At 51.5% G+C, this 24,367-nt stretch overlaps 2 protein-coding genes across 3 annotated transcripts in view; one reads left to right on the top strand and one right to left on the bottom strand.

Annotated features, from left to right (window-relative positions):
- LOC111947056 (solute carrier family 22 member 2) overlaps positions 1-6,200 on the top strand; it is a 38,097-nt gene extending 31,897 nt beyond the window's left edge. Inside the window, exons 7-12 of the mRNA XM_078942494.1 lie at positions 4,225-4,331; positions 4,400-4,614; positions 4,688-4,796; positions 4,865-4,977; positions 5,044-5,143; positions 5,280-6,200. Of these exons, the coding sequence (XP_078798620.1) occupies positions 4,225-4,331; positions 4,400-4,614; positions 4,688-4,796; positions 4,865-4,977; positions 5,044-5,143; positions 5,280-5,340 (705 nt within the window). The 3' untranslated portion in view covers positions 5,341-6,200. The remainder of the gene's footprint in view (positions 1-4,224; positions 4,332-4,399; positions 4,615-4,687; positions 4,797-4,864; positions 4,978-5,043; positions 5,144-5,279) is intronic.
- Positions 5,323-19,970, bottom strand: plg (plasminogen). Of its 2 annotated transcripts, XM_078942341.1 has the most exons (20): positions 18,184-19,970; positions 17,967-18,092; positions 17,328-17,463; positions 16,514-16,620; positions 16,217-16,331; positions 15,991-16,130; positions 15,527-15,647; positions 15,322-15,440; positions 14,141-14,303; positions 13,906-14,030; positions 13,625-13,787; positions 11,217-11,377; positions 10,998-11,146; positions 10,833-10,926; positions 7,335-7,452; positions 7,013-7,087; positions 6,797-6,937; positions 6,260-6,366; positions 5,928-6,073; positions 5,323-5,603 (listed from the first exon to the last, which is right to left on the bottom strand). In XM_078942341.1, the coding sequence occupies exons 2-20, from the start codon at positions 18,016-18,018 to the stop codon at positions 5,442-5,444; spliced, it is 2,394 nt and encodes a 797-aa protein (XP_078798467.1). In that variant the 5' UTR covers positions 18,019-18,092; positions 18,184-19,970; the 3' UTR covers positions 5,323-5,441.
- Positions 19,971-24,367: the final 4,397 nt, after the last annotated feature.

Genomic DNA, 24,367 nt, shown 5'->3' with positions numbered 1-24,367 from the left:
AGGCCATGGTTGCCTCTGGGCTTGGTTGCCTCAGGCCTTGGTTGCCTTTGGCCTTGGTTGCCTCCAGCCTTGGTTGCCTCTGACGTTGGTTGCCTCTGGCCTTGGTTGCCTCTGGCCCTGGTGGCCTCAGGCGTTGGTTGCCTCTGGACTTAGTTGCCTCTGGCCTTGGTTGCCTCTGGACTTGGTTGCCTCTGGCCTTGGTTGCCTCTGGCCCTGGTTGCCTCTGGCCTTGGTTGCCTCTGGCCCTGGTTGTTTCTGGCCTTGGTTGCCTCTGGCCTTGGTTGCCTCTAACGTTGGTTGCCTCTGGCCTTGTTGCCTCAGGCCTTGGTTGCCCCTGGCTCTGGTTTCTTCAGGCGCTGGTTTACTCAGGCCTTGATTGCCTACTTCGTTGGTTGCCTCAGGCCTTGGTTGCCTCTGGGCTTGGTTGCCTCTGGCCTTGGTTGCCTCTGGGCTTGGTTGCCTCTGGCCTTGGTTGCATCAGGCCTTGGTTGCCTCTGGCCTTGGTTGCATCAGGCCTTGGTTGCCTCTGGCCTTTGTTGCCTCTGGCCTTGAATGCCTCTGACGTTGGTTTACTCAGGCCTTGGTTGCCTCAGGCCTTGATTGCCTCAGTCGCTGGTTGCCTCTGACGTTGGTTGCCTCAGGCTTTGATTGCCTCAGTCGCTGGTTGCCTCTGACGTTGGTTGCATCAGGCCTTGTTTGCCTCTGGGCTTGGTTGCCACTGGCCTTGGTTGCATCAGGCCTTGGTTGCCTCTGGCCTTGGTTGCATCAGGCCTTGGTTGCCTCTGGCCTTGGTTGCATCAGGCCTTGGTTGCCTCTGGCCTTGGTTGCATCAGGCCTTGTTTGCCTCTGGCCCTGGTTGCCTCTGGCCTTGGTTGCCTTTGGCCTTGGTTGCCTCAGGCCTTGGTTGCCCCTGGCCTTGGTTGCCTCCGGCCTTGGTTGCATCAGGCTTTGGTTGCCTCAGGCCATGGTTGCCTCTGGGCTTGGTTGCCTCTGGCCTTGGTTGCCTCAGGCCTTGGTTGACTCTGGCCCTGGTTGCCTCTGGCTTTGGTTGCCTTTGGCCTTGGTTGCCTCAGGCCTTGGTTGCCTCTGGACTTGGTTGCCTCCGGCTTTGGTTGCCTTTGGCCTTGGTTGCCTCCGGCCTTGGTTGCCTCCGGCCTTGGTTGCATCAGGCTTTGGTTGCCTCAGGCCATGGTTGCCTCTGGGCTTGGTTGCCTCTGGCCTTGGTTGCCTCAGGCCTTGGTTGCCTTTGGCCTTGGTTGCCTCTGGCCTTGGTTGCCTCTGACGTTGGTTGCCTCTGGCCTTGGTTGCCTCTGGCCCTGGTTGCCTCAGGCGTTGGTTGCCTCTGGACTTAGTTGCCTCTGGCCTTGGTTGCCTCTGGACTTGGTTGCCTCTGGACTTGGTTGCCTCTGGCCCTGGTTGCCTCTGGCCTTGGTTGCCTCTGGCCCTGGTTGTTTTTGGCCTTGGTTGCCTCTGGCCTTGGTTGCCTCCAACGTTGGTTGCCTCTGGCCTTGTTGCCTCAGGCCTTGGTTGCCCCTGGCTGTGGTTTCTTCAGGCGCTGGTTTACTCAGGCCTTGATTGCCTACTTCGTTGGTTGCCTCAGGCCTTGGTTGCCTCTGGGCTTAGTTGCCTCTGGCCTTGGTTGCCTCTGGGCTTGGTTGCCTCTGACGTTGGTTGCCTCTGGCCTTGGTTGCCTCAGGCCTTATTGCCTTTGGCCTTGGTTGCCTCAGGCCTTGGTTGCCTCTTTCCCTGGTTGCTTCTGGCCTTTGTTGCATCAGGCCTTGGTTGCCTCTGGCCTTGGTTGCATCAGGCCTTGGTTGCCTCAGGCCTTGGTTGCCTCTGGCCTTGGTTGCCTCAGGCCTTGTTGCCTCAGGCCTTGGTTGCCCCTGGCTGTGGTTTCTTCAGGCGCTGGTTTACTCAGGCCTTGATTGCCTACTTCGTTGGTTGCCTCAGGCCTTGGTTGCCTCAGGCCCTGGTTGCCTCTGGACTTGGTTGCCTCTGGCCTTGGTTGCCTCTGACGTTGGTTGCCTCTGGCCTTGTTGCCTTTGGCCTTGGTTGCCTCTGGCCTTGGTTGCCTCTGGCCTTGTTGCCTCTGGCCTTGGTTGCCTCAGGCCTTGGTTGCCTCTGACGTTGGTTGCCTCTGGCCTTGTTGCCTTTGGCCTTGGTTGCCTCTGACGTTGGTTGCCTTTGACGTTTGTTGCCTCTGGGGCTGGTTAACTCTGGCCTTGGTTGCATCAGGCCTTGGTTGCCTCTGACGTTGGTTGCCTCTGGCCTTGTTGCCTTTGGCCTTGGTTGCCTCTGGCCTTGGTTGCCTCTGGCCTTGTTGCCTCTGGCCTTGGTTGCCTCAGGCCTTGGTTGCCTCTGACGTTGGTTGCCTCTGGCCTTGTTGCCTTTGGCCTTGGTTGCCTCTGACGTTGGTTGCCTTTGACGTTTGTTGCCTCTGGGGCTGGTTAACTCTGGCCTTGGTTGCATCAGGCCTTGGTTGCCTCAGGCCTTGGTTGCCTCAGGCCTTATTGCCTTTGGCCTTGGTTGCCTCTGGCCTTGGTTGCCTCTGACGTTGGTTGCCTCTGGCCTTAGTTGCCTCTGGCCCTGGTTGCCTCAGGCGTTGGTTGCCTCTGGACTTGGTTGCCTCTGGCCTTGGTTGCCTCTGGACTTGGTTGCCTCTGGCCTTGGTTGCCTCTGGCCCTGGTTGCCTCTGGCCTTGGTTGCCTCTGGCCCTGGTTGTTTCTGGCCTTGGTTGCCTCTGGCCTTGGTTGCCTCTAACGTTGGTTGCCTCTGGCCTTGTTGCCTCAGGCCTTGGTTGCCCCTGGCTCTGGTTTCTTCAGGCGCTGGTTTACTCAGGCCTTGATTGCCTACTTCGTTGGTTGCCTCAGGCCTTGGTTGCCTCTGGGCTTGGTTGCCTCTGGCCTTGGTTGCCTCTGGGCTTGGTTGCCTCTGGCCTTGGTTGCCTCTGGCCTTGGTTGCATCAGTTCTTGGTTGCCTCTGGCCTTGGTTGCCTCAGGCCCTGGTTGCCTCAGGCCTTGGTTGCCTCTGGACTTGGTTGCCTCTGGCCTTGGTTGCCTCTGACGTTGGTTGCCTCTGGCTTTGTTGCCTTTGGCCTTGGTTGCCTCTGGCCTTGGTTGCCTCTGGACTTGGTTGCCTCTGGCCTTGGTTGCCTCTGGCCTTGGTTGCCTCAGGCCTTGGTTGCCTCTGACGTTGGTTGCCTCTGGCCTTGTTGCCTCAGGCCTTGGTTGCCCCTGGCGCTGGTTTCCTCAGGCACTGGTTTACTCAGGCCTTGATTGCCTACTTCGTTGGTTGCCTCAGGCCTTGGTTGCCTCAGGCCTTGGTTGCCTCTGGCCTTGGTTGCCTCTGGCTTTGGTTGCATCAGGCCTTTGTTGCCTCTGGCCTTGGTTGCCTCTGGGCTTGGTTGCCTATGGCCTTGGTTGCCTCTGGCCTTGTTGCCTCAGGCCTTGGTTGCCTCTGGCCTTGGTTGCCTCTGGACTTGGTTGCCTCTGGCCTTGGTTGCCTCTGGCCCTGGTTGCCTCTGGCCTTGGTTGCCTCTGGCCTTGGTTGCCTCAGGCCTTGGTTGCCTCTGACGTTGGTTGCCTCTGGCCTTGTTGCCTCAGGCCTTGGTTGCCCCTGGCGCTGGTTTCCTCAGGCGCTGGTTTACTCAGGCCTTGATTGCCTACTTCGTTGGCTGCCTGTGGCCTTGGTTGCCTCTGGCCTTGGTTGCATCAGGCCTTGGTTGCCTCTGGCCTTGGTTGCCTCTGGGCTTGGTTGCCTATGGGCTTGGTTGCCTATGGCCTTGGTTGCCTCTGGCCTTGGTTGCATCAGGCCTTGGTTGCCTTTGGCCTTGGTTGCCTCTGGGCTTGGTTGCCTCTGGGCTTGGTTGCCTATGGCCTTGTTTGCCTCTGGGCTTGGTTGCCTATGGCCTTGGTTGCCTCTGGCCTTGGTTGCATCAGGCCTTGGTTGCCTCTGGCCTTGGTTGCCTCTGGCCTTGGTTGCCTATGGCCTTGGTTGCCTCTGGCCTTGGTTGCATCAGGCCTTGGTTGCCTCTGGCCTTGGTTGCCTCTGGGCTTGGTTGCCTATGGCCTTGGTTGCCTTTGGCCTTGGTTGCATCAGGCCTTGGTTGCCTCTGGCCCTAGTTGCATCAGGGTTTTGTAGATCAGCTCTAGTGCAGGTGGTCTCACAGCATCTCCATGTTTGCCGCCTGTTCTCGTCTTTCTCATGGTTGATTCTCTGTCTCAGACTTTAACCGATGATGAAGCCTCTTCCTCCTCCTCCTCTGCCTCTCTGCTGGACCTGTTCAGAACCCCCAACATGAGGAAGCACACCTTCATCCTCATGTTTAACTGGTGAGGATCCTTCACACCCACCTCCCTCCCTCCCTTTAGCAGCAGATGCTGAGGTCGTTCTCCCCCAGGTTCACCAGCGCTGTGGTCTATCAGGGCCTCATCATGCGGGTGGGGATCGCCGGGGGCAACGTCTACATGGACTTCTTCATCTCCGGTCTGGTGGAGTTCCCCGCCGCCCTCCTCATCATCTTCACCATCGAGCGGATCGGCCGCCGCCTCCCGTTCGCCTCCTCCAACATTGTGGCTGGTGTTTCCTGCATCGTCACGGCCTTCATCCCCGACAGTGAGTCTGCATCAGTGGTGGGGGGTGGGGGTGGGGTGCAGGCGGCTGATGAGGGGCCCCTCTGTCCCCCCAGGCGTGTTCTGGTTGAAGACCACCGTGGCCTGCATCGGCCGGCTGGGCATCACCATGGCCTTTGAGATGGTGGTGTTCGTCAACACGGAGCTGTACCCCACCTTTGTCAGGTGACTTCCTAATGGTCGGCTCCCACTGCGCCTGAAAACCGCGGTTTCATTTGAACCTTTGGGTGCAGGAACCTGGGGGTGTCGGTTTGCTCCACCCTCTGCGACGTCGGGGGCATCGCCTCGTCCTTCATCCTTTACAGACTGGCTGTCATCTGGTTGGAGCTGCCGCTCATCATATTTGGTGCGTGGAGGCACGGATGTGTTGTGTGTTCGACCCCTTCCCCAAACGTGGACTCTGTGTTTCCAGGAGTCGTGGCTCTAGTGGCTGGAGGTTTGGTTCTTCTTCTGCCTGAAACCAAAGGGGTTCCTCTGCCGGAGACCATCGATGACGTGGAGTTCCCCCAACGGTCAGAAAGAAACGACACCGGACTGTTGACTTTGTTTTAATGGAAACTTGAACGTGTCACAAACCCACAGATCTTCAGGGACAACGCAGAACACCTTCTTTATTGACCTTTCACCTTTTTCTTCTTTCCTTTTCAGGAAGAGGGACAATCAACCAATGAAGAAACTGTTCAGTCCAAACGACGAATCGACAGTCTGATCTTTATTTCACCTCCAGACACAAACACGGTTCCTTCAGGTGCTTCAGGCAGCAGCATTACAGAAACAGGATCATTGTAGATCCACAGTGGATAGATCAGTTTAGCCGGCTTTCATGGTCGTCTCAATCCAGTCGATGAATTTTGAGACCCGAACGTAAACGCCGGGTTTCATGGCGTTGGCGCAGCCCAGTCCCCACGAAGTCACTCCCTGCACCACGTACTTGTTCTGGGAAAAGCAGACCAGCGGCCCCCCGCTGTCCCCCTGCAGAGAAAACGGCTGCATTCAGTTCAGACAGAACCCACAAAACCTCTAAAGACTCATCCCAGAGTGGACCTAAAGGAGAACATCCAGTCCCATACCATCACACTCCCCCCTCATGTCTGACCCACATCAGCGGGGTCTCCCACGGATCCAGGGGGGTCCGAGCGTCTCTTTCTGACTGACCTCTGACCTGAACTGTGAGGTCTGACCTCCTGGACCAGTTCTCCTCGTTCTACGTCTCATTTTGATTAAATTCGTTAAGCGAAGCAAAATGTGAGGAGGTGGGAAGTCCTCCTCCAGGGGGCCTGGGAGGCTTTTCCGTACCTGACAGCTGTCGTGTCCTCCGTCCCGGTTTCCGGCGCACATCTCGTGACTTTTGACCCTCCCGTTCAGGTAGGAGGGGCCGTTGCAGACCCTGTTCTCGATCACAGGGAAGCCCGTTTCCTTCAGGACGCCTTCACCTCCCGTTCCTGCAAAGGAAATCCCGATCAGCTTCCCGTTCTGCCGTGGCAACGGATCTCTGCACGTTCTCACTCTGAATGCTTTCCCTTCATTTGTTTCAAACTCTGAACTAATAAAGATGTTTCTGGACCAAAACCCTCGTCTCTGTTTTTGTTCAAACCTTCCTAACGTGAACAGTTTGAGGCTTTTCTAACCTTGGGTCTCCCCCCAGCCGGTCACATAGCAGCCTGTGTCGCTGGGGACGGTGTAGTCCTTCTCAGGCAGACAGGCGGGCAGCACTTTGTCGTTTATGTCTGCAGGCCTGTGCACAGATGAAGGTCAGGGCAAAAGATCCCAAACTGCCCCCCACCTGAGGGAAACAGCACTGTAACCCTTGTTCTATCCTAGGCACTTTAACATTGGAAGTGGGGTCATCTAGACCCACTAGACAGTGCGCTGAACCTTTTTTCTTCAATGATTTGTGATCTTCACTGGTGTCCATGGATTACATGAAATCTTTCCACCTTTATCCACCTTTGTCATAGTAGGAAGAACACGTCAATGGAAGGGGGGGGGGGGGGGGTCATCTGGACCCCATAGGATAGCACAAGGGTTAACTAGATGTTACAGCCACCAATTGGTTCACTTCCATCTAGGAGGCTTCCTCCACACAGTTTGAACTTTTCTTGAAGATGAAATAAACTTTCGATTTCCCTGCGGTTTTGCAGCAGTTCCTGCGGTTCTGATCCGACCTGTCCAGCTTCAGCAGAGCGATGTCCACCCCGATGGGCCCCTGGACGATCTTCTCCAGCCTCCGCTCCTGTTTGGAAGGCTCGATGGCCCGTTCCTTGTGGATTCCCATCAGAACCTTGTAGGCGGACGGCCGAGTGGACCTGCGGCAGCAGAACCGTGTTAGGATCAGCAGAGGTTCTGGTCGCTGCGCTGCAGACGTTCAGGCTGGAGCTGACCTCTCCAGACAGTGTTTGGCAGTGAGGACCCACTGAGGATCAATCAGAGTTCCTCCACAGAAATGGATCCCAGAACTGCGAGACACGAAACACACACAACATTTACAGGCGTGCGTGTGTGTGTGTCACAGTATTGTGTACACAGAACGCACAAACGCGCTACACTGACATGTATACCATCTGATGTTGAGATTTACAGGCAAAGATCTGACATCAAACATACCCACATGCACACATCTACATATGCACACACACATACACACACACAGAAAGGTTCCTAGACTGTTTGAGGGACGTGAGTTTCAAGCTCTGATCTGCTCACCTGGTGCGGAGGCTGATTTGCCACGGCCATGAGTGAGGTCTTGACTGACAGCCGCCAACGATGCGTCCAAAGCAGCGTCTGGGTTTGTAGACCGGTGTCCCGCAGGTCAGGTCCTCCGCTAAAAGCACATTCATGATGGATCAGATGATGAAGAGCTGACTGAGACTTAAGGCCTCCTAAAATGTTCTTGAAGTATTTTCCTCATGATGGATGACATTTGTAAAGAAAGTTAGGATTGAACTGGGTTGGGTGTTGTGTTGGGTGTGGGGTTGGGTGTGGTGTGGGGTAGGGTGTTGTGTCGGGTGTTGTGTCGGGTGTTGTGTTGGGTGTGGTGTGGGGTAGGGTGTTGTGTTGGGTGTTGTGTCGGGTGTTGTGTTGTGTGGTGTGGGGTAGGGTGTTGTGTCGGGTTGGGTGTTGTGTTGGGTGTGGTTTGGGGTAGGGTGTTGTGTTGGGTGTTGTGTCGGGTGTTGTGTTGGGTGTGGTGTTGGGTGTGGTGTGGGGTAGGGTGCTGTGTCAGGTTGGGTATTGTGTTGGGTGTGGTGTGGGGTAGGGTGTTGTTTTGGGTGTTGTTTTGGGTGTTGTGTCGGGTGTTGTGTCAGGTGTTGTGTTGGGTTGGGTGTTGTGTTGGGTGTGGTGTTAGGTGTTGTGTTGGGTTGGGTGTAGGGTGTTGTGTTGGGTGTTGTGTTGGGTGTTGTGTTGTGTTGGGTTGGGTGTTGGGTTGGGTGTTGTGTTGGGTTGGGTGTAGGGTGTTGTGTCGGGTGTTGTGTCGGGTGTGGTGTTGGGTGTGGTGTTGGGTGTGGGGTTGGGTGTGGGGTTGGGTGTTGTTTTGGGTGTTGTGTCGGGTGTTGTGTTGGGTTGGGTGTAGGGTGTTGTGTCGGGTGTTGTGTCGGGTGTTGTGTTGGGTGTGGGGTTGGGTGTTGTGTTGGGTTGGGTGTTGTGTTGGGTGTGGGGTTGGGTGTGGTGTGGGGTAGGGTGTTTTGTCGGGTGTTGTGTCGGGTGTTGTGTTGGGTGTGGTGTCGGGTGTGGGGTTGGGTGTGGTGTGGGGTAGGGTGTTGTGTTGGGTGTTGTGTCGGGTGTTGTGGGGTAGGGTGTTGGGTTGGGTGTTGTGTTGGGTGTGGTTTGGGGTAGGGTGTTGTGTCGGGTTGGGTGTTGTGTTGGGTGTGGTTTGGGGTAGGGTGTTGTGTTGGGTGTTGTGTCGGGTGTTGTGTTGGGTGTGGGGTTGGGTGTGGGGTTGGGTAGGGTGTTGTGCTGGGTGTTGTGTCGGGTGTTGTGTTGGTTGTGGTGTTGGGTGGTGTGGGGTAGGGTGTTGTGTTGGGTGTTGTGTCGGGTGTTGTGTTGTGTGGTGTGGGGTAGGGTGTTGTGTTGGGTGTTGTGTCGGGTGTTGTGTTGGGTGTGGTGTTGGGTGTGGTGTGGGGTAGGGTGTTGTGTCGGGTTGGGTATTGTGTTGGGTGTGGTGTGGGGTAGGGTGTTGTTTTGGGTGTTGTGTCGGGTGTTGTGTTGGGTGTGGTGTTGGGTGTGGTGTGGGGTAGGGTGTTGTGTCGGGTTGGGTATTGTGTTGGGTGTGGTGTGGGGTAGGGTGTTGTTTTGGGTGTTGTTTTGGGTGTTGTGTCGGGTGTTGTGTCCGGTGTTGTGTCGGGTGTTGTGTTGGGTGTGGTGTCGGGTGTGGGGTTGGGTGTCGGGTTGGGTGTTGTGTTGGGTGTGGGGTTGGGTGTGGTGTCGGGTGTGGGGTTAGGTGTGGTGTGGGGTAGGGTGTTGTGTTGGGTGTTGTGTCGGGTGTTGTGTTGGGTGTGGTGTTGGGTGTGGTGTGGGGTAGGGTGCTGTGTCGGGTTGGGTATTGTGTTGGGTGTTGTGGGGGGTAGGGTGTTGTTTTGGGTGTTGTTTTGCTTGTTGTTTTGGGTTGGGTGTAGGGTGTTGTGTCGGGTGTTGTGTCGGGTGTTGTGTTGGGTGTGGGGTTGGGTGTTGTGTTGGGTGTTGTGTTGGGTGTGGTGTCGGGTGTGGGGTAGGGTGTTGTGTCGGGTTGGGTGTTGTGTTGGGTGTGGGGTTGGGTGTGGTGTGGGGTAGGGTGTTGTGTCGGGTGTTGTGTGGTGTGGGGTAGGGTGTTGTGTTGGGTGTGGTTTGGGGTAGGGTGTTGTGTTGGGTGTTGTGTCGGGTGTTGTGTTGGGTGTTGTGTCGGGTGTTGTGTTGGGTGTGGTGTTGGGTGTGGTGTGGGGTAGGGTGTTGTGTTGGGTGTTGTGTCGGGTGTTGTGTTGGGTGTGGTGTTGGGTGTGGTGTGGGGTAGGGTGTTGTGTCGGGTTGGGTATTGTGTTGGGTGTGGTGTGGGGTAGGGTGTTGTTTTGGGTGTTGTTTTGGGTGTTGTGTCGGGTGTTGTTTTGGGTGTTGTGTCGGGTGTTGTGTCCGGTGTTGTGTCGGGTGTTGTGTTGGGTGTGGTGTCGGGTGTGGTGTCGGGTGTGGGGTTGGGTGTCGTGTTGGGTGTGGGGTTGGGTGTGGGGTTGGGTGTGGTGTGGGGTAGGGTGTTGTGTTGGGTGTTGTGTCGGGTGTGGGGTTGGGTGTGGTGTGGGGTAGGGTGTTGTGTTGGGTGTTGTGTCGGGTGTTGTGTTGGGTGTGGTGTTGGGTGTGGTGTGGGGTAGGGTGCTGTGTCGGGTTGGGTATTGTGTTGGGTGTTGTGGGGGGTAGGGTGTTGTTTTGGGTGTTGTTTTGGGTGTTGTTTTGGGTTGGGTGTAGGGTGTTGTGTCGGGTGTTGTGTTGGGTGTGGTGTCGGGTGTGGGGTTGGGTGTGGTGTGGGGTAGGGTGTTGTGTTGGGTGTTGTGTCGGGTGTTGTGTTGGGTGTGGTGTTGGGTGTGGTGTGGGGTAGGGTGCTGTGTCGGGTTGGGTATTGTGTTGGGTGTTGTGGGGGGTAGGGTGTTGTTTTGGGTGTTGTTTTGGGTGTTGTTTTGGGTTGGGTGTAGGGTGTTGTGTCGGGTGTTGTGTTGGGTGTGGGGTTGGGTGTTGTGTTGGGTGTTGTGTTGGGTGTGGTGTCGGGTGTGGGGTAGGGTGTTGTGTCGGGTTGGATGTTGTGTTGGGTGTGGGGTTGGGTGTGGTGTGGGGTAGGGTGTTGTGTCGGGTGTTGTGTGGTGTGGGGTAGGGTGTTGTGTCGGGTTGGGTGTTGTGTTGGGTGTGGTTTGGGGTAGGGTGTTGTGTTGGGTGTTGTGTCGGGTGTTGTGTTGGGTGTTGTGTCGGGTGTTGTGTTGGGTGTGGTGTTGGGTGTGGTGTGGGGTAGGGTGTTGTTTTGGGTGTTGTGTCGGGTGTTGTGTTGGGTTGGGTGTTGTGTAAGGTGTGGTGTGGGGTAGGGTGTTGTGTTGGGTGTTGTGTCGGGTGTTGTGTTTGGTTGGGTGTTGTGTTGGGTGTTGTCTTGGGTGTGGTGTTGGGTGTTGTGTCGGGTGTGGTGTTGGGTGTTGTGTCGGGTGTTGTGTTGTGTGTGGTGTTGTGTTGGGTGGCGGAGGCCATGCAGAGTCCAGGTACCACAGTCGGGGATCTGGCAGTAATCCCACTTCTTGTTCCTGTCTGTGGTGTAGCACCACGGCCCGTTTGAGTCCCCGTCCGGGTTTCTGCATTCCTGACAGCAACAGCAGAGGGTTAGAACCCCGAAGGGGGAAGAAAGTTGTGAGCGGTCTCACGCACACCTACATTGCCCTCCAGACCCTTGTCGGGGTGTGTTTGTGGGGTGAAGCTGCTGTGTGTGTGGGGGCTCTGGTCCCTCCACCCCTGGCAGGTCACGCCCGACACGGTGATGGAAGTTGGGCCTCGATAAGATTCTCCGTTTCCGATCTTACAGTCTGAAACGGCATTAGAGAAAGATGAAGGATCCATGTGGGACATCATCCTAAATGTCAGAGCGGGGAGCACCTTTTTCTGCTGGGGACTGGGTATCCTGAGGTTGGGGGCTCTTTGTTGGTTCAGAGCATTTCTTCAGGCTGCAGTACTCCCAACGGACTTTAGGATCAGTGGTGTAACACCAGGGGGCTCTATCCCCATCTGGGTTCCTGCAGAAGTTTCTCCTAAGGCCCCTGCATGAAGACAGACGGGGAAGAAGAGGTTGACTTCTGACTTCTACAGCCCAGCAGACAGTTTCCCCCGTGGTGTTCAGCTTTGGAGCTGATGATGCTCAGCTGAGATCTCTGAACTGCTATCATCATCAGGTGGAGGCGGTTGGCTGATCAGAGGACTCCAGATGTTCTTCAGTCGGGGTTTGGACTGAAGACGAGACTTCAGCCTCACAGAAACAAAGAACAGCAGAGATCCAGATTGATCCACAGGAGGAGGAGCCGGGTTCTGATCTGTGAAGTCAGACCTTCACCCACTTTCATGCCCCCCCCCCCACACCGCATGCTGCCTTCACTGACCCTTCTGTCCTCCTCCTCCTGTACGATGAAGATCATTTTGTCCTGTAGTCGCTGCTGTGCTCCTTCGCTTTTGGAGGCTGGCTGTTCATTCCAGCTTCTTACTGTCCCTCAAGTCCACAGAGCCAATCAAGGTCCGGCCCTCAACCCTTCAACAGTTGAGATCCGTACGTTTCTAAATCTCCAAACCGTCTCAGGCTTTGGATTTTCATTTTGCCTGATCTATCAGACCTTCGTCAGAAAACGGCTAAACTTCCTCAAACTCTCCTCAAGAAAGACAAATTCTTCTTCCCTGGATCTGACTTCCTTCTCTGCTGCCACCTTCAGGACCGATGGAGGGAGACCCAATGGTCCCTCCCTCTCTTGAGGTCTCTCTGTTTCTGCAAATTTACAAACTTTCTTTCTTTGGTTTTATAACAGATTGTTTGCTGCATCCTGATTGGCTGTAGACCCCTGTCAATCAACCTCCTTCCTTCTGTCTCACATAAAAAGGTCAGGATAGAATTGATACTGGAGGGATTTTTCTGCTTCGGTTTAAACTGTGGGAGTTCTGCTTCAGGCGGATCACATGACCCTTTGGGTTCATCAAACTGAAACCACAAACTACAAACTTTCTGTCTTTCCTCTCTGCTTTGCTGCTTAACTCTTTTTTTCTCTGACAGTGAAAGTTCGTCTTCTGTGGAGCAGAATAGTTTCTTGTTGCACGTATGCTAGAAGTGCGATAAATGACAGCAGCTTCCGATCGACGGTAGCTGGAATGACAGGACTGCGCAGGACACCCGGGAAGAAGATGGACGGATGCTATAGCGCTACATCCATGGTCTCTGTAGCTTTACAGGCTTTTCTCTGGATTTAACTGATTTTTTGTTAATTTAGTATGAAGTGACATTTATGCCACCACATTGCAAAGAACATTTTAAATGCTGCTAATCAAAATAGGAAGTCTTTGCTTTCAAAGCTGCCATCCAATGCTGATTGGTCCGGATTCTGACCAATCAAATCACCGTATTTATCTAGCATGATGTCCGAGGCTCAGAAGCTGAACCAAATGTTTTTACCCTCAATTATGTCTCTATTGGCTGAAGAAAATGTCATTTTAATTCATTTAAAAATGATTCACACTTTTTATTTCTTTTTTCAGGTTATTTTTTAGTTAGTCAGTTGTGTGAATTTGTGGCTGAAGATGATCTCTGTAAAATCAGACGTTTTCTTTCTGCTGCAGACATTTTAAACACGCTGGTCGCTACACAAACATTAATAAATACAAAACTCGGTTCGATTTTAGCTGCTTTGCTGCTCCTTCTGGGTTTTACTCTGAGAGAAACGGCCCAGGATGGTTGAAAATGGCAGAATCCCGTTAGAACAGAACCGACACAAAGTCCAAAGTCTGTGTCTGCCTCCAAGCACCGTCAACACCTGATTGGTTAGAATCTGGACCAATCAGCAGCTGTTTGATGGCAGCTTTGTCAGCTAAACTGAAACTGATGAGAGCAAAATCAAAGATAGGAAAAAAGTGAGATAGACACAACACTTGGAAACGTGTGTGTTGCAAACGCAAAAAAATATTTTGAAATAAAAAAATGTAAAAAAAGAAAAGGTTTTTGAAAGAAAAAAATTTGAAAGCAAAAACAAATTTGAAAAAAAGAAACGTTTTCGGCAAAAAAAGTACTTGACAGCCAATATTGAATATTTTCATTTTCCAACTTGGAAAGTGTTGTTTGCAACGTGGGGGCTTAAATATCACTCCATAATTTTGCTGCAACTACAAACTGCATTTTTAAAACCAGGTATTATTTGTATTCTTTGAACTTTTACAACCATCAGAAAGGCTAGTCCATCCCGCAACACTGGAGCAAACAGGGGGAGGGGCTGTTTGCGTGAACAACCAAAGTGGGCGTGTCCGAGTCGACTTACGCTTCAGGGAAGTTCTGTGGAGATTTGTCATGGCTGTGTGGCGACATGGAGCTCCACATTTGGCATTTCTTCCCGCTGACGGTCTCTGAAGTTACTCCTCGATAATTGGCCCCGTTGCCTTCATAACAGTCATTGTTCTCCTCCGGGGGGGACACCGCCTCATCTGCAGGGACAGCCAATCAAAACTCAGACTTTGTCATAGAAGGGAAGGGTTTTTGCTTCTCCTCTTCATCGTTTACGTCTCCTTCCCTCTACATAACCATCTCAGACTGCTCTTGTACCTGGATCAGGTGAGTCCCCACACCGCGGCACTCGGCAGAACTCCCAACGAGTCTCAGGGTCTGTGGTGTAACACCACGGCATCTTTTCATGGTCGGGGTTACGACAGTAGTTGTTATCCAGACCTCTGAGGAGAGAGAACAAAGATCAATCCCACAATCCACCTGTGCTCAGAGTTTGAACATGGCTCCCTCAGAGGAACCCAGACGTTGGAGCCAGTTGCTCCTTCAGTCTCACTTGCAGGGGTAGTTTTCTGGCGTGCGGCTGTGTTTGTGTGGCGTCTGATCCGACCACATCTGGCAGGCTTTGCCGGTCACGGTTACGCCGACGGTTCCCCGATAGGCCTGTCCCTCCCCAGAGGCGCAGGTCAGCTCCGGGACGATGGTGGGAGGTTCAGATGCTGAAGATGCAAAAATCTGGGATTAATGAAGGTTTTCCAGCTTTATGTTACTTATCATATATGAAAGAGCTGCTGGTCTGTGGACATCATGACGCCCAGCAGATGTCACACGTGCAGACCACACGCAGGTTGTTGTGACACGCCCCAAACAGATTTTAGTATCCCTTGTTCTATCCTAGGCACTTTAACGTTGGGAGTTGGGTCATCTAGACCCACTAGACAGTGCTCTGAACCTTTTTTCTTCAATGATTTGTGATCTTCACTGGTGTCCATGGATTACATTTCCACCTTTATCCACCTTTGTCATGGTAGGGAGAACACCTCAATGGAAGGGGGGGGGGGTCATCTAAGATAGCACAAGGGGTTAATTATTCTTGAGTATAAACCGTGTAGGTGTGGTGCAGGAAGTATTATATAGATATAGATAAACATAGATAGTATATAAAACTATATAAAACCCTCCAAACATCTTACGTTCACGGCGGCCTCAGAAAAGAGCCTTCAAGTGAGCCCCTCCAATGAAACGTTAGCGCACGTCTGTGCACGTTTTGGGCTTCCGCGTTTAAAACCATCGCAGGCACGTGTGGCTAGTTTTCAGGTGCAGAACATGCAGCCGTTAAATGTACGATGCAACATAAACCAGGTAAAACTTTGACCAATCAGGGACTCAGATTTGGTAGTAACGTGTGGATGGCTTCCTTTTAATTCACGGAACTGTTTGAAAATTGATGAAGGAGAGTTTAGTAATTACGGTTTGTGTCCGGCTGGAATTCTACGACACCAAGTCTTTCATTTAGCGAAAAGGTGCTGAGAGAGAAACCGTGTGGAGCGACAGACTGGCGCCGCTTTGGCGTTTCACACCCAGACTCTTCCAACTCCGGTGTCAACATGACGCTGGAAGCCGCCGTCACACGCCTGCTGTGAACGCATCGTCAGAAGACGATCAGCAGTTCTCCTGCTTCTCATCACCTGTTGAGGAAGTGACAGGTGAGGAAAAGCAGAGAACGGGTGAACGTACTGCAGCGGGGGATGGCACAGTAGTCCCATCGTTTGGACGAGCTGGTGGTGAAGCACCATGGTCGGGGGTCTCCATCGGGGTTTCTGCAGTAGTTCTCCTCTAGATACTTCTCTGGAATACTTCAGAGAAAACAAAGACAGCTTCAGGGTTTGTCCGTGAAATCTGGATGTTTTCAGGGACTGGAGGGTCTTCTTAGCCCACTGACGCGTCAGGGTTGTAGCCATGGCTGTGGGGGCTCTGCGAGTCCCAGCGCTGGCAGGTGTAGCCGTTCTCGGTGATGGAGGCTTTCCCTCTGTAGTCCTCTCCGTTGCAGTGGATGCAGTCCTCTGCAGACACACACAGTTTCTGTAGCAGCAGAATGAAGGTCCTCCATGTTTCAGTTCCAGCCAGAGTTTACAGAACAGAGGGTGGGCGGGATCCTCAAAAGAAGAACCTCAGAATATTACAAATCTTCAGTTTTGGGGCTTAAATATTGTGGATTTAACCTCTCTGTGCCTCTGTTGAGGTTTGTGGTTCTGCTGACGGCAGACACTAGAGGTTCAGGATGGATCCTGGTCGTCAGGGATGACAGGGACAGCATCCGCCTCTCACCGTGTATAATGGATGTTCTCTGACTTCTTTGATGCCAGTTTGTCAAATCAAATGGTCATTTGAAGTCTCTGGACTCACCGCCACAGCTCGTCACGTTGCAGTGCTCCCAGCGGGTCTCCGGGTCGGTGGTGTAACACCAGGGCCCCCGGCTGTCCCCATCTGGGTTTCTGCAGAAGTTTGAATCCAGATCTGCTCGGGGGTGGGTCTGTGGCGTGATGCTGCAGCAAACACAGAATCACTGCACAAACGGCTGACAGTGAGGTTCAAATCTGTGACAGAGGACCATAAAGAGCAGAATGCATACTTGGGCCTGTGCGGGAATCGGGCCTCCCATCTCTGACACACTTTTCCTGATTTTGTTTTGGCCTTTGTTCCTCTATAATCTGTTCCTAATCCGTTAACACACTCCAGAAGATAATCTGGGTTAGACAAAAGGAGGCGTGACCATGAGAAAATCTGATCTCAGTCCCAGAATCATGAAAACATGTTAGATTTCCTGCAGCTCAGACTAAACAGACAATAGTTTAGAACTGAGAAAGCCTCTTGGGTCAAACATCGTCAAAGCTTTTTCTGCTCGCCCACAGATGAGAATCCACATTACCGTTTTTTTCATACAAAGCTGAGTTCTGTCTGCGCAGAACCGGCTCTGTTTTGGAGTTTGATGCCGCTGTCCAACATTCCTGATCCTTCTCAACGTAAGCAAAGGACCTGAAGAAACAAAGACATGAGCGAGATGCAGAAGAAGACATGCAGAGGAAAACCTGCAGAGAAGGACATGCAGCCATAGACATGCAGACGTGCAGTTGCAGCCGTGCAGCCGCAGACATGCAGCCATAGACGTGCAGCCGCAGACGTGCATTGCAGCCGTGCAGCCGCAGACATGCAGCCATAGATGTGCAGCCGCAGACGTGCAGCTGCAGATGTGCAGTTGCAGACGTGCAGCCGCAGATGTTTAGTTGCAGACGTGCAGCCGCAGACATGCAGCAATACATGTGCAGCTGCAGACATGCAGCCATAGATGTGCAGCCGCAGACGTGCAGCTGCAGATGTGCAGTTGCAGATGTGCAGTTGCAGACGTGCAGCCGCAGATGTTTAGTTGCAGACGTGCAGATGCAGACATGCAGCTATAGATGTGCAGCCACAGACATGCAGCCATAGACGTGCAGCTGCAGACATGCAGCCATAGACGTGCAGTCGCAGACATGCAGCCATAGACGTGCAGCCGCAGACATGCAGCAATAGATGTGCAGCCGCAGACATGTAGCCACAGATGTGCAGCCGCAGACGTGCAGCCATAGACGTGCAGCCGCAGACATGCAGCCATAGACGTGCAGCCGCAGACATGCAGCCACAGATGTGCAGACGCAGACGTGCAGCCATAGACATGCAGCCGCAGCAGTGATGCAGTCACATACTTGCATGTGAAGGTTGTCTCAGCGTTGCATTTGGCGGCGCAGTCGGTCACAGAGTTCACCGAATACTGTCTCCTGTGCAGGGAGAGGACCCACGCCCCCTCGGTCTTGGAGTAGCCTTCTACGTCCGAGCTGCTGGCTGAAAGTTGATCACATTTGAACACATTTGGATTTATTCAGATTTTCTTTTAAACACGGTGATCCGCTCTGATTGGTCAGAAAAACAGACTTTTAAACAGTCTATAAATGAAAACTCTTTTTATAGGCTGTTTACTCTGTGATCAGAAACGACTTTGAAAAGAGGAAAGAACAAACAGATTCTGTGTTTTGTGGTTTCGGTCGGACTGGAGGAGAACCGTTGTTCAGGGTGGGGGGTCTGCTCAAACAGACGTCTTTACATCGACTGAATGCAGAAACACAAAACATGAAACCAGGGATTCCCGCTGTTTGGCTTTGAGGCTTTTTACAGGAGAAGTGTTGTTTCCATAAATACCTATTCCTCAGATGTGTCATAACCTGATAGATTTCTGAAGTCTGACCTGAGTTACGTCTGAAAAATGTGTTTTTTCCTGGGAGGTTTTAAAAATCCGGATTCTGGCCGTTGGAACCTTCAATCAGTCCGGGTCAAAGTGTTGGTCTCACCAGAACAGATGACGGCTCCCAGCAGGAGCGCAGCTTTCCAGCAGAAGTCCATATGGAGACCTTCTCAGCAGCAGCGGCTCATCATCAGCAAACACGCAGAAGTCCCCCCAGCTCTGATGTTAGGCTCTTTTGACGGGGACAGACAGGCATCCTGCATTAGTCAATCATTGGCCAAACAAGGGCGGCAGAAGAGCTGCGGGTCAAAATCCGTGTTTACAGGAGATTTGGGAACGATTTCCCATCATTTCATTCAATCCCAACTGTTCCGGGAGGATTTTGATCTGCTGAGAACCACAGAGAAGAGGTTCCTGCTGAGCCTCCAGATCCAGGAAGAAGAGCGTTTCCTGTTGGTGGAAATCCTGGACATTTTCAAACTGATCCCAGATGGACAGAAAAGGCTTCGTGGTGAATCTGAAAGCAACAATCAATATCAGTTAATTTTCAGCCAAACGGGATCAGTGCACTCCAATGCAAACAGGAGAACCAAACAAGCTGCTCTGCTGTTTGTTTGGTTCTGAATGAACTTTATGTTCACATGAAGGTCTGACTCGCGTCAGAAGATGACTGATGCCCTTTGACCCTCAGAGCTGCTGGCCTTTAAAGTCCCACAAGCTACTCAGATGATCAGACAAACGTCTTTTAGACACAAAGTCCAAGAAGGCCAGAAATCCTGAGAGATGGGATCTAGATCGGGTCTAGAATCCAGTCCTCCTGCTTGTTTCCACAAATCCTGCCTCATCTGCTGCTGATTACCTGGATCAGGTGTTCAGCCAGTGAGGAGCTTCAGTGGCAGGTTGGGCCTGGAGTCTGAGACCAGTGATCCAGATCAAGCAGAACCTCAGAAACCATAATTCTGCCTGTCTGTGGTGTCTGACAGAAACACACAAATCTTCCTCCAGATCTGTGAGATCCGTCATCCGCAAACAGAGAAAGGGGAATCTTCTCAGGAGAACGCCAAGAACACGAAAAGGATTCAACCAGGAAGTCATGAAGGAAAGATGAAAAGAAGGTCAGATCTGACTCAGGTCAGAGTTCATGAACAAACGTGGATCCATGGGAGAGTTGAGGCAGAACGAGGAAGAAGAAGCCAGAGGAACATCTGGATGATCCTCTGATGTTCTGATCGGACTTCCTTCCAGTCACCTCAGATTCACGTTGATCTGACAGATTTCCTCCTCTGGGTGTAATCTATTCTACGGCCTTCAGAGGGAGCTACTGATCACAACTTTGGGGAGTTGAAGGACCTTATAATAGACCCCGCCCCCTTTCAGCCTCAGAAGGTGAGAAGAAAGAGGCGCTTTTGATTCCAAGAAGACAAACGCTGAAGTGTAGGTGTGAAGAAGAGTGGCATCATCATCATCATCATCAGCAGCTGCAGCAGATGGATGATGATGATGATGATCCTTCAGAGCTGCGTGATGATGAAGCTGTGACCTCCCTCCCAGGTCTGACAGAAACCTAAAACCAGGTTTTTCTTTTACCTCCACGCATTCAGGCGCCTCCTTTGTCAGATCTATTGACATGAACGTTTAAACCATCCACACATCTGGCCTCGACGAGGGAGGGAGCAGGGTGTCCTGAAGCCCCGTCGGGGGGAGGGGCACTTGATCGTCTCTCTGAGGCTGCAAGCATGCAGCAAATAATGCGCCAAACACAGAAGAGGTTTCAGTTCTGGATCTGTGAAAGGATCCTCAGCTAAGGAGGATGATGAGAGATGAAGGCTTCACGGAGGAGGAGGAGGAGGAGGAGGAGGAGGAGGAGGAGGAGGAGTGGTTCATGTCACATGAGAAGAGACCGTCCTCCAGCTTCATGTGCTGCAGAATGCTGCTGCACTGATTCCATTTCTGATCACAAGCTTCTCAACGTTTATCGTTTTAGTTTTTTCTGTGAACATTTCAGGTCATTTGGACAATCCCTAACCTAATGTTTTGAACATACACTCTTCCTCCTTTGGTGCTCCTCCTCTTCCTCTCCTCAGGCTTCTTCTCACATGGATCAGAAGTTTCTTCTTCAGGAGTTTCAGATGGACAGAAGCTGCCTCCACCTTCACCTTCACCTTCATCTTCATCTTCATCTTCATCTTCATCTTCATCTTCACTTTCATCTTCACCTTCATCTTCATCTTCATCTTCCGGTTCCGGGTTCCGGCAGGTTACACGGCAGGGCGTGTGGCGTGCCTCTCTGCGAATACAACTATCTTCAAATTACTTAAAAGGTTGATTTTCAAAAAAGAGAGCTGACCATGGCCCCGAAGAAACCCCAGGAATACGATGACCTCAAGAAGACTCTTGACATTATTCAAGAAACGCTGAAAAGTTTTATGGAACAAGTGTCGGCTAAGCTAACGCCACTTTGGGATATGATGGAAGAGTTCCGAAGATTTCGGGCTCAAAACGAGCAGCGAGAAAACCGGGTCGAGATTCTGGAGAAAAGACTGGACGATGTGGATCAGCAAGTAAGGATGAATAATGTCATTCTCACTGGATTACCGATCAAGCCTCGAGCTAGCACTGCTAATGCTAGCGCTAGCGTAGCTAGCAGTGCCAATACGGAGATATGTGTGTCTTTGGAACAGCAAATACATTCATTTCTCACATCTAAAGGGATTTCCCTGGATCTCAATACCATCGAGACCTGCCACCTGCTCCCCAGGAGAAAGGAGACGGATAAACCAGCGATCCTCATCAGGTTTGTGAATCACAAACACAAGCTAGCTTTGATGACCCAAAGGAAACAACTGAAAGGTTCGGCTGCTTATCTGAACGACCATCTGACCAGAAGGAATGCTGAAATCTCAAAACATGCACGGCTTCTCAGGAAGCGTAAGCAGATTGAGAACACTTGGGTTAAAGGCTGCAGGATTTATGTCAAACCGCTCGGTCCAGAGGACCGGGCCAAGGTTCTGGTGGTGAACACCATGAAGGACTTTGAAAAGTGTTTGATCACGGTCGTCTGAAACAACGCGGAGTAATAAACCAAAGAGCCAAATAATTTCAAGAAATATGACACGTGGATACAACACTTTCTCTGTATGTCTGACGTCACCTGAATGACAGCAGAGTTCTGACCTGCAGACAACTTGACCTCAACTTTCACCGCAGCTGATATCAGCTGAAGAAGGATATGGACCTGAATCTAATGTCTGCAGAAATAACATGGAAGAGAACTATTAACTGTTTAAACCCAGAAGAACGGCTGTTATCAGTAAAAGAAGAAATACCAACCTTGGACAATCGACAGTTATGGACCCTTTTTACTCTTCCCCTACAGCATTTCTTTATTATAAAAAAAATAAAAATAAAAAATATTAAAAAAGTAAAACAAATGATTAATCACTTATTGAAAATTGTTAAATTGATTGACTTTTAATGATATTACTTCACTTTCTCCAAAACTTGATAAATTGATTCAAAAATCTTTCCTAATGTAGCATAACTTTGCACATGTTTTTAACTTTTGATACTTGATGAAATTTTTGCTATGAAAATTCCTGAAACAGTGTTGTCTGCTTTACTGATATAGTATTATGTTTTATTCATATGAATGGCTTTTATAAGTAACATAATCTGCATATATTTCAGATGACTGATCTGCATTTGCCATGTTGATTTCTAAAATAGTTATTTTCTGACGTAATACTTAAGTAATTCATCTTTGGCATGTGCTTTATTGATACCTTATGATTTTTAATTCTGTCTGATAAAAACTGGGAACCGGATATTGATAAATCATGTAATAAAATGGTTACAGTATAACAGGGTGGGATTATATAAGTTCGCTTCCTCCCACTCCCTTTCAAGCAATATTTATTAATATGTCTAATTATCCTAAGTTTGATTAGTTACTGTATGCATGTATAACTGATGTTTATATTGCTGTTGTGTATTATTTCTACTTAATTGCTTGAAATAAACCATTTGAAATCAAATCAAATCTTCACCTCCGTCTGCCTCAGCATCCAGACGTTTCCTCCTGCAGAGAGAAGAAGGTTCTGGCAGAACGAAGCTTTCTGTTCCTCGGATCAGAGCGCCGCTGAAGAGGCTCGCCCTTGACTGGAGCATTATGGACACAAACATTTCTGCTCATCTTGAAGGTTCTGCTCTTATTTGGACAAACTTGTGTATCCAGAACACAGACAGAACCTCTGGACCCGGCGGTGCCACATGCTGTGCAGGAACATGCTGCCACAGAACCCTCCCCCCCCCAGCTGTTCTCTGTTCAGTGACACGGCCAGACGCTGCACACCGGCGCCGCTGCACTCCGGCGCCGCTGCATTGTTGACACGGCATCGCCAGAACACTCCGGCCAGAACCTTTCATGAGAACCCAGCCAGAAAAAGAAACAGAAAGGTCCAAATGGGAAAACCAGAAAGAGCAGAACTTTTTCATTTCTGCAAATGTTTTCCAGGAAACGGAGAGTTTCAGTTTAGTTCACCAACAACTCCTCACCTGGAGCTGGGGGAACGACCCCCCCAAACTAAATTCTTCACACAAAAACCTTGAAGCTGCTAACCTTCCTTTGTCTTTCAGTGCAGCAGGTCACCTGTCCGTCCAGTTCACACCTGAGAGCCCCCCCCCCCCGCCCTGCTTGTCAGAAACACGCCGGCCTCGGGCCTCTGCTGCCTGTCCAGGCTTGTGGTGGTGGGGGGTCCTTGGTGGTCTCTCAGGTTACCTGTCCAGGTAAGACTGTTTGTTTAGGCCGGGTGTGTTGATGTTTGAGGGAGGGGACACCTGAGCCACCGCACTCACACACACCACGCACAGATGGATGTGCGTCTCTTTTTTCTATCTGACAACACGGCATCACTGCTTCACATCTGCTGCTTCATTCTGACCGGCTTTAGATCACATGACCACCGACCGCGGCGGCCGTTTGGGTTCAGTTGTTCCGCTCCGAGGACGGATTGGATTCAGAATCTCAGAGCGAAGCGAAGCTCAGTCCGATTGGAATCAAACCAAGACCACCTCCACAGACGGGTCAGAGAGCGGTTCCTGGTCCTGGACCACTTGATAGTATCCAGACTGAAACTAGTTCTGGATTATGGGAGGAAACGGACTCTGGTTCCAAGGAGTCCAGTCAGTGTGAATCCAGCCACAGAATGGAGCATTCTGGTGTTAAAACCTGTAGCACACATAAATAAGAAGTTAAAGTCCCTGATGCTGAAAGGATTTAAATTTTCTTTCTTCAGATGAGCTTGTAGATGTGAAGATGATTGTTTTGTGTTTTCTCGTCCTCGACCTCCGTCCTTCACTCCCTGGAGAACAAACATCTGCAGAAGCTTCTTCTGCTTTATCTTCAGTCTCTGCAGAGAAAAAAGAGAATCCAGTTTGAGTTTAAGAACAAAAAAACAACTGTCTCACACACACGCACACACACACACAGGCGCACAAACACACAGGCGCACACAGACACACGCACACACACACAGGCGCACACCGACACACGCACACACACACAGGCGCACACACACACAGGCGCACACAGACACACGCACACACACACAGGCGCACACCGACACACGCACACACACACAGGCGCACACACACACAGGCGCACACTGGCGCACGCACACACACACAGGCGCACGCACACAGGCGCACACAGACACACGCACACCAGCAGTAAATCAGCGGTAACCAGGACTGATGACAGTACACCCCATGCGTCTCCTTGGACGTTTGTTTTTCCAGCTCTGACTGTCCAGCAGGCATCAGCTGAAGTCAGGACCCTAGAAACTCCAACAAAAGCAGACGGTTGAGAGTGAATTCTTCCATCAAAGGCTCTGGAAAACGTCCTTCAGCATTTTAATTGCATGAATGTCTTTCTCCTGTTTCATCCGATAAACTCTCTGCCCAACCTTCACCTGAAAAATGTTTCCTGTTAGGCTTCAATTTTAAATTTAGGCTCGAAATTTACTGAAAAGTCCTGCTGCAGGTTACCGCAGACGACTGCAGGTTAATGCAGATGACTGCAGACTGCAGGTTACCGGAGACGACTGCAGGTTAACGCAGATGACTGCAGGTTACCGCAGACGACTGCAGGTTACCGGAGACGACTGCAGGTTACCGGAGTCGACTGCAGGTTACCGCAGACGACTGCAGGTTACCGCAGACGACTGCAGGTTAATGCAGATGACTGATGACGCCTGTAGGTTACCGCAGACGACTGCGTATTACTGCATATTAATGCAGACGACTGCAGGTTAATCCAGATGACTGCTGACGACTGCAGGTTACCGCAGACGACTGCATATTACTGCAGACGACTGCAGGTTACCGCAGACGACTGCATATTACTACAGACAACTGCAGGTTAATGCCTATGACTGCAGATGACAGTGGGTTACCACAGACAACTGCGTGTTAATGCAGACGACTGCACGTTAATGCAGATGACTGCAC

This window comes from Oryzias latipes, chromosome 24 (assembly GCF_053564925.1).
Source record: "Oryzias latipes strain Hd-rR chromosome 24, Olatipes_Hd-rR_3.1".
Classification (NCBI taxonomy): Eukaryota; Metazoa; Chordata; class Actinopteri; order Beloniformes; family Adrianichthyidae; genus Oryzias; species Oryzias latipes.
Note: the sequence above shows the minus strand (reverse complement) of the source record. Positions and strands in the feature narration are given on the sequence as shown.

What these genes read in the sequence shown, in the direction of transcription:
- plg (XM_078942341.1), bottom strand. Translation starts at nt 18,018, where the DNA reads ATGGACTTCTGCTGGAAAGCTGCGCTCCTGCTGGGAGCCGTCATCTGT. An exon ending in TGGGGACTCACCTGATCCAG is followed by an intron (nt 13,788 to 13,905) that starts GTACAAGAGCAG and finishes CTGTCCCTGCAG; the next exon opens with ATGAGGCGGTGTCCCCCCCG. An exon ending in ACAAGGGTCTGGAGGGCAAT is followed by an intron (nt 10,927 to 10,997) that starts GTAGGTGTGCGT and finishes TGTTGCTGTCAG; the next exon opens with GAATGCAGAAACCCGGACGG.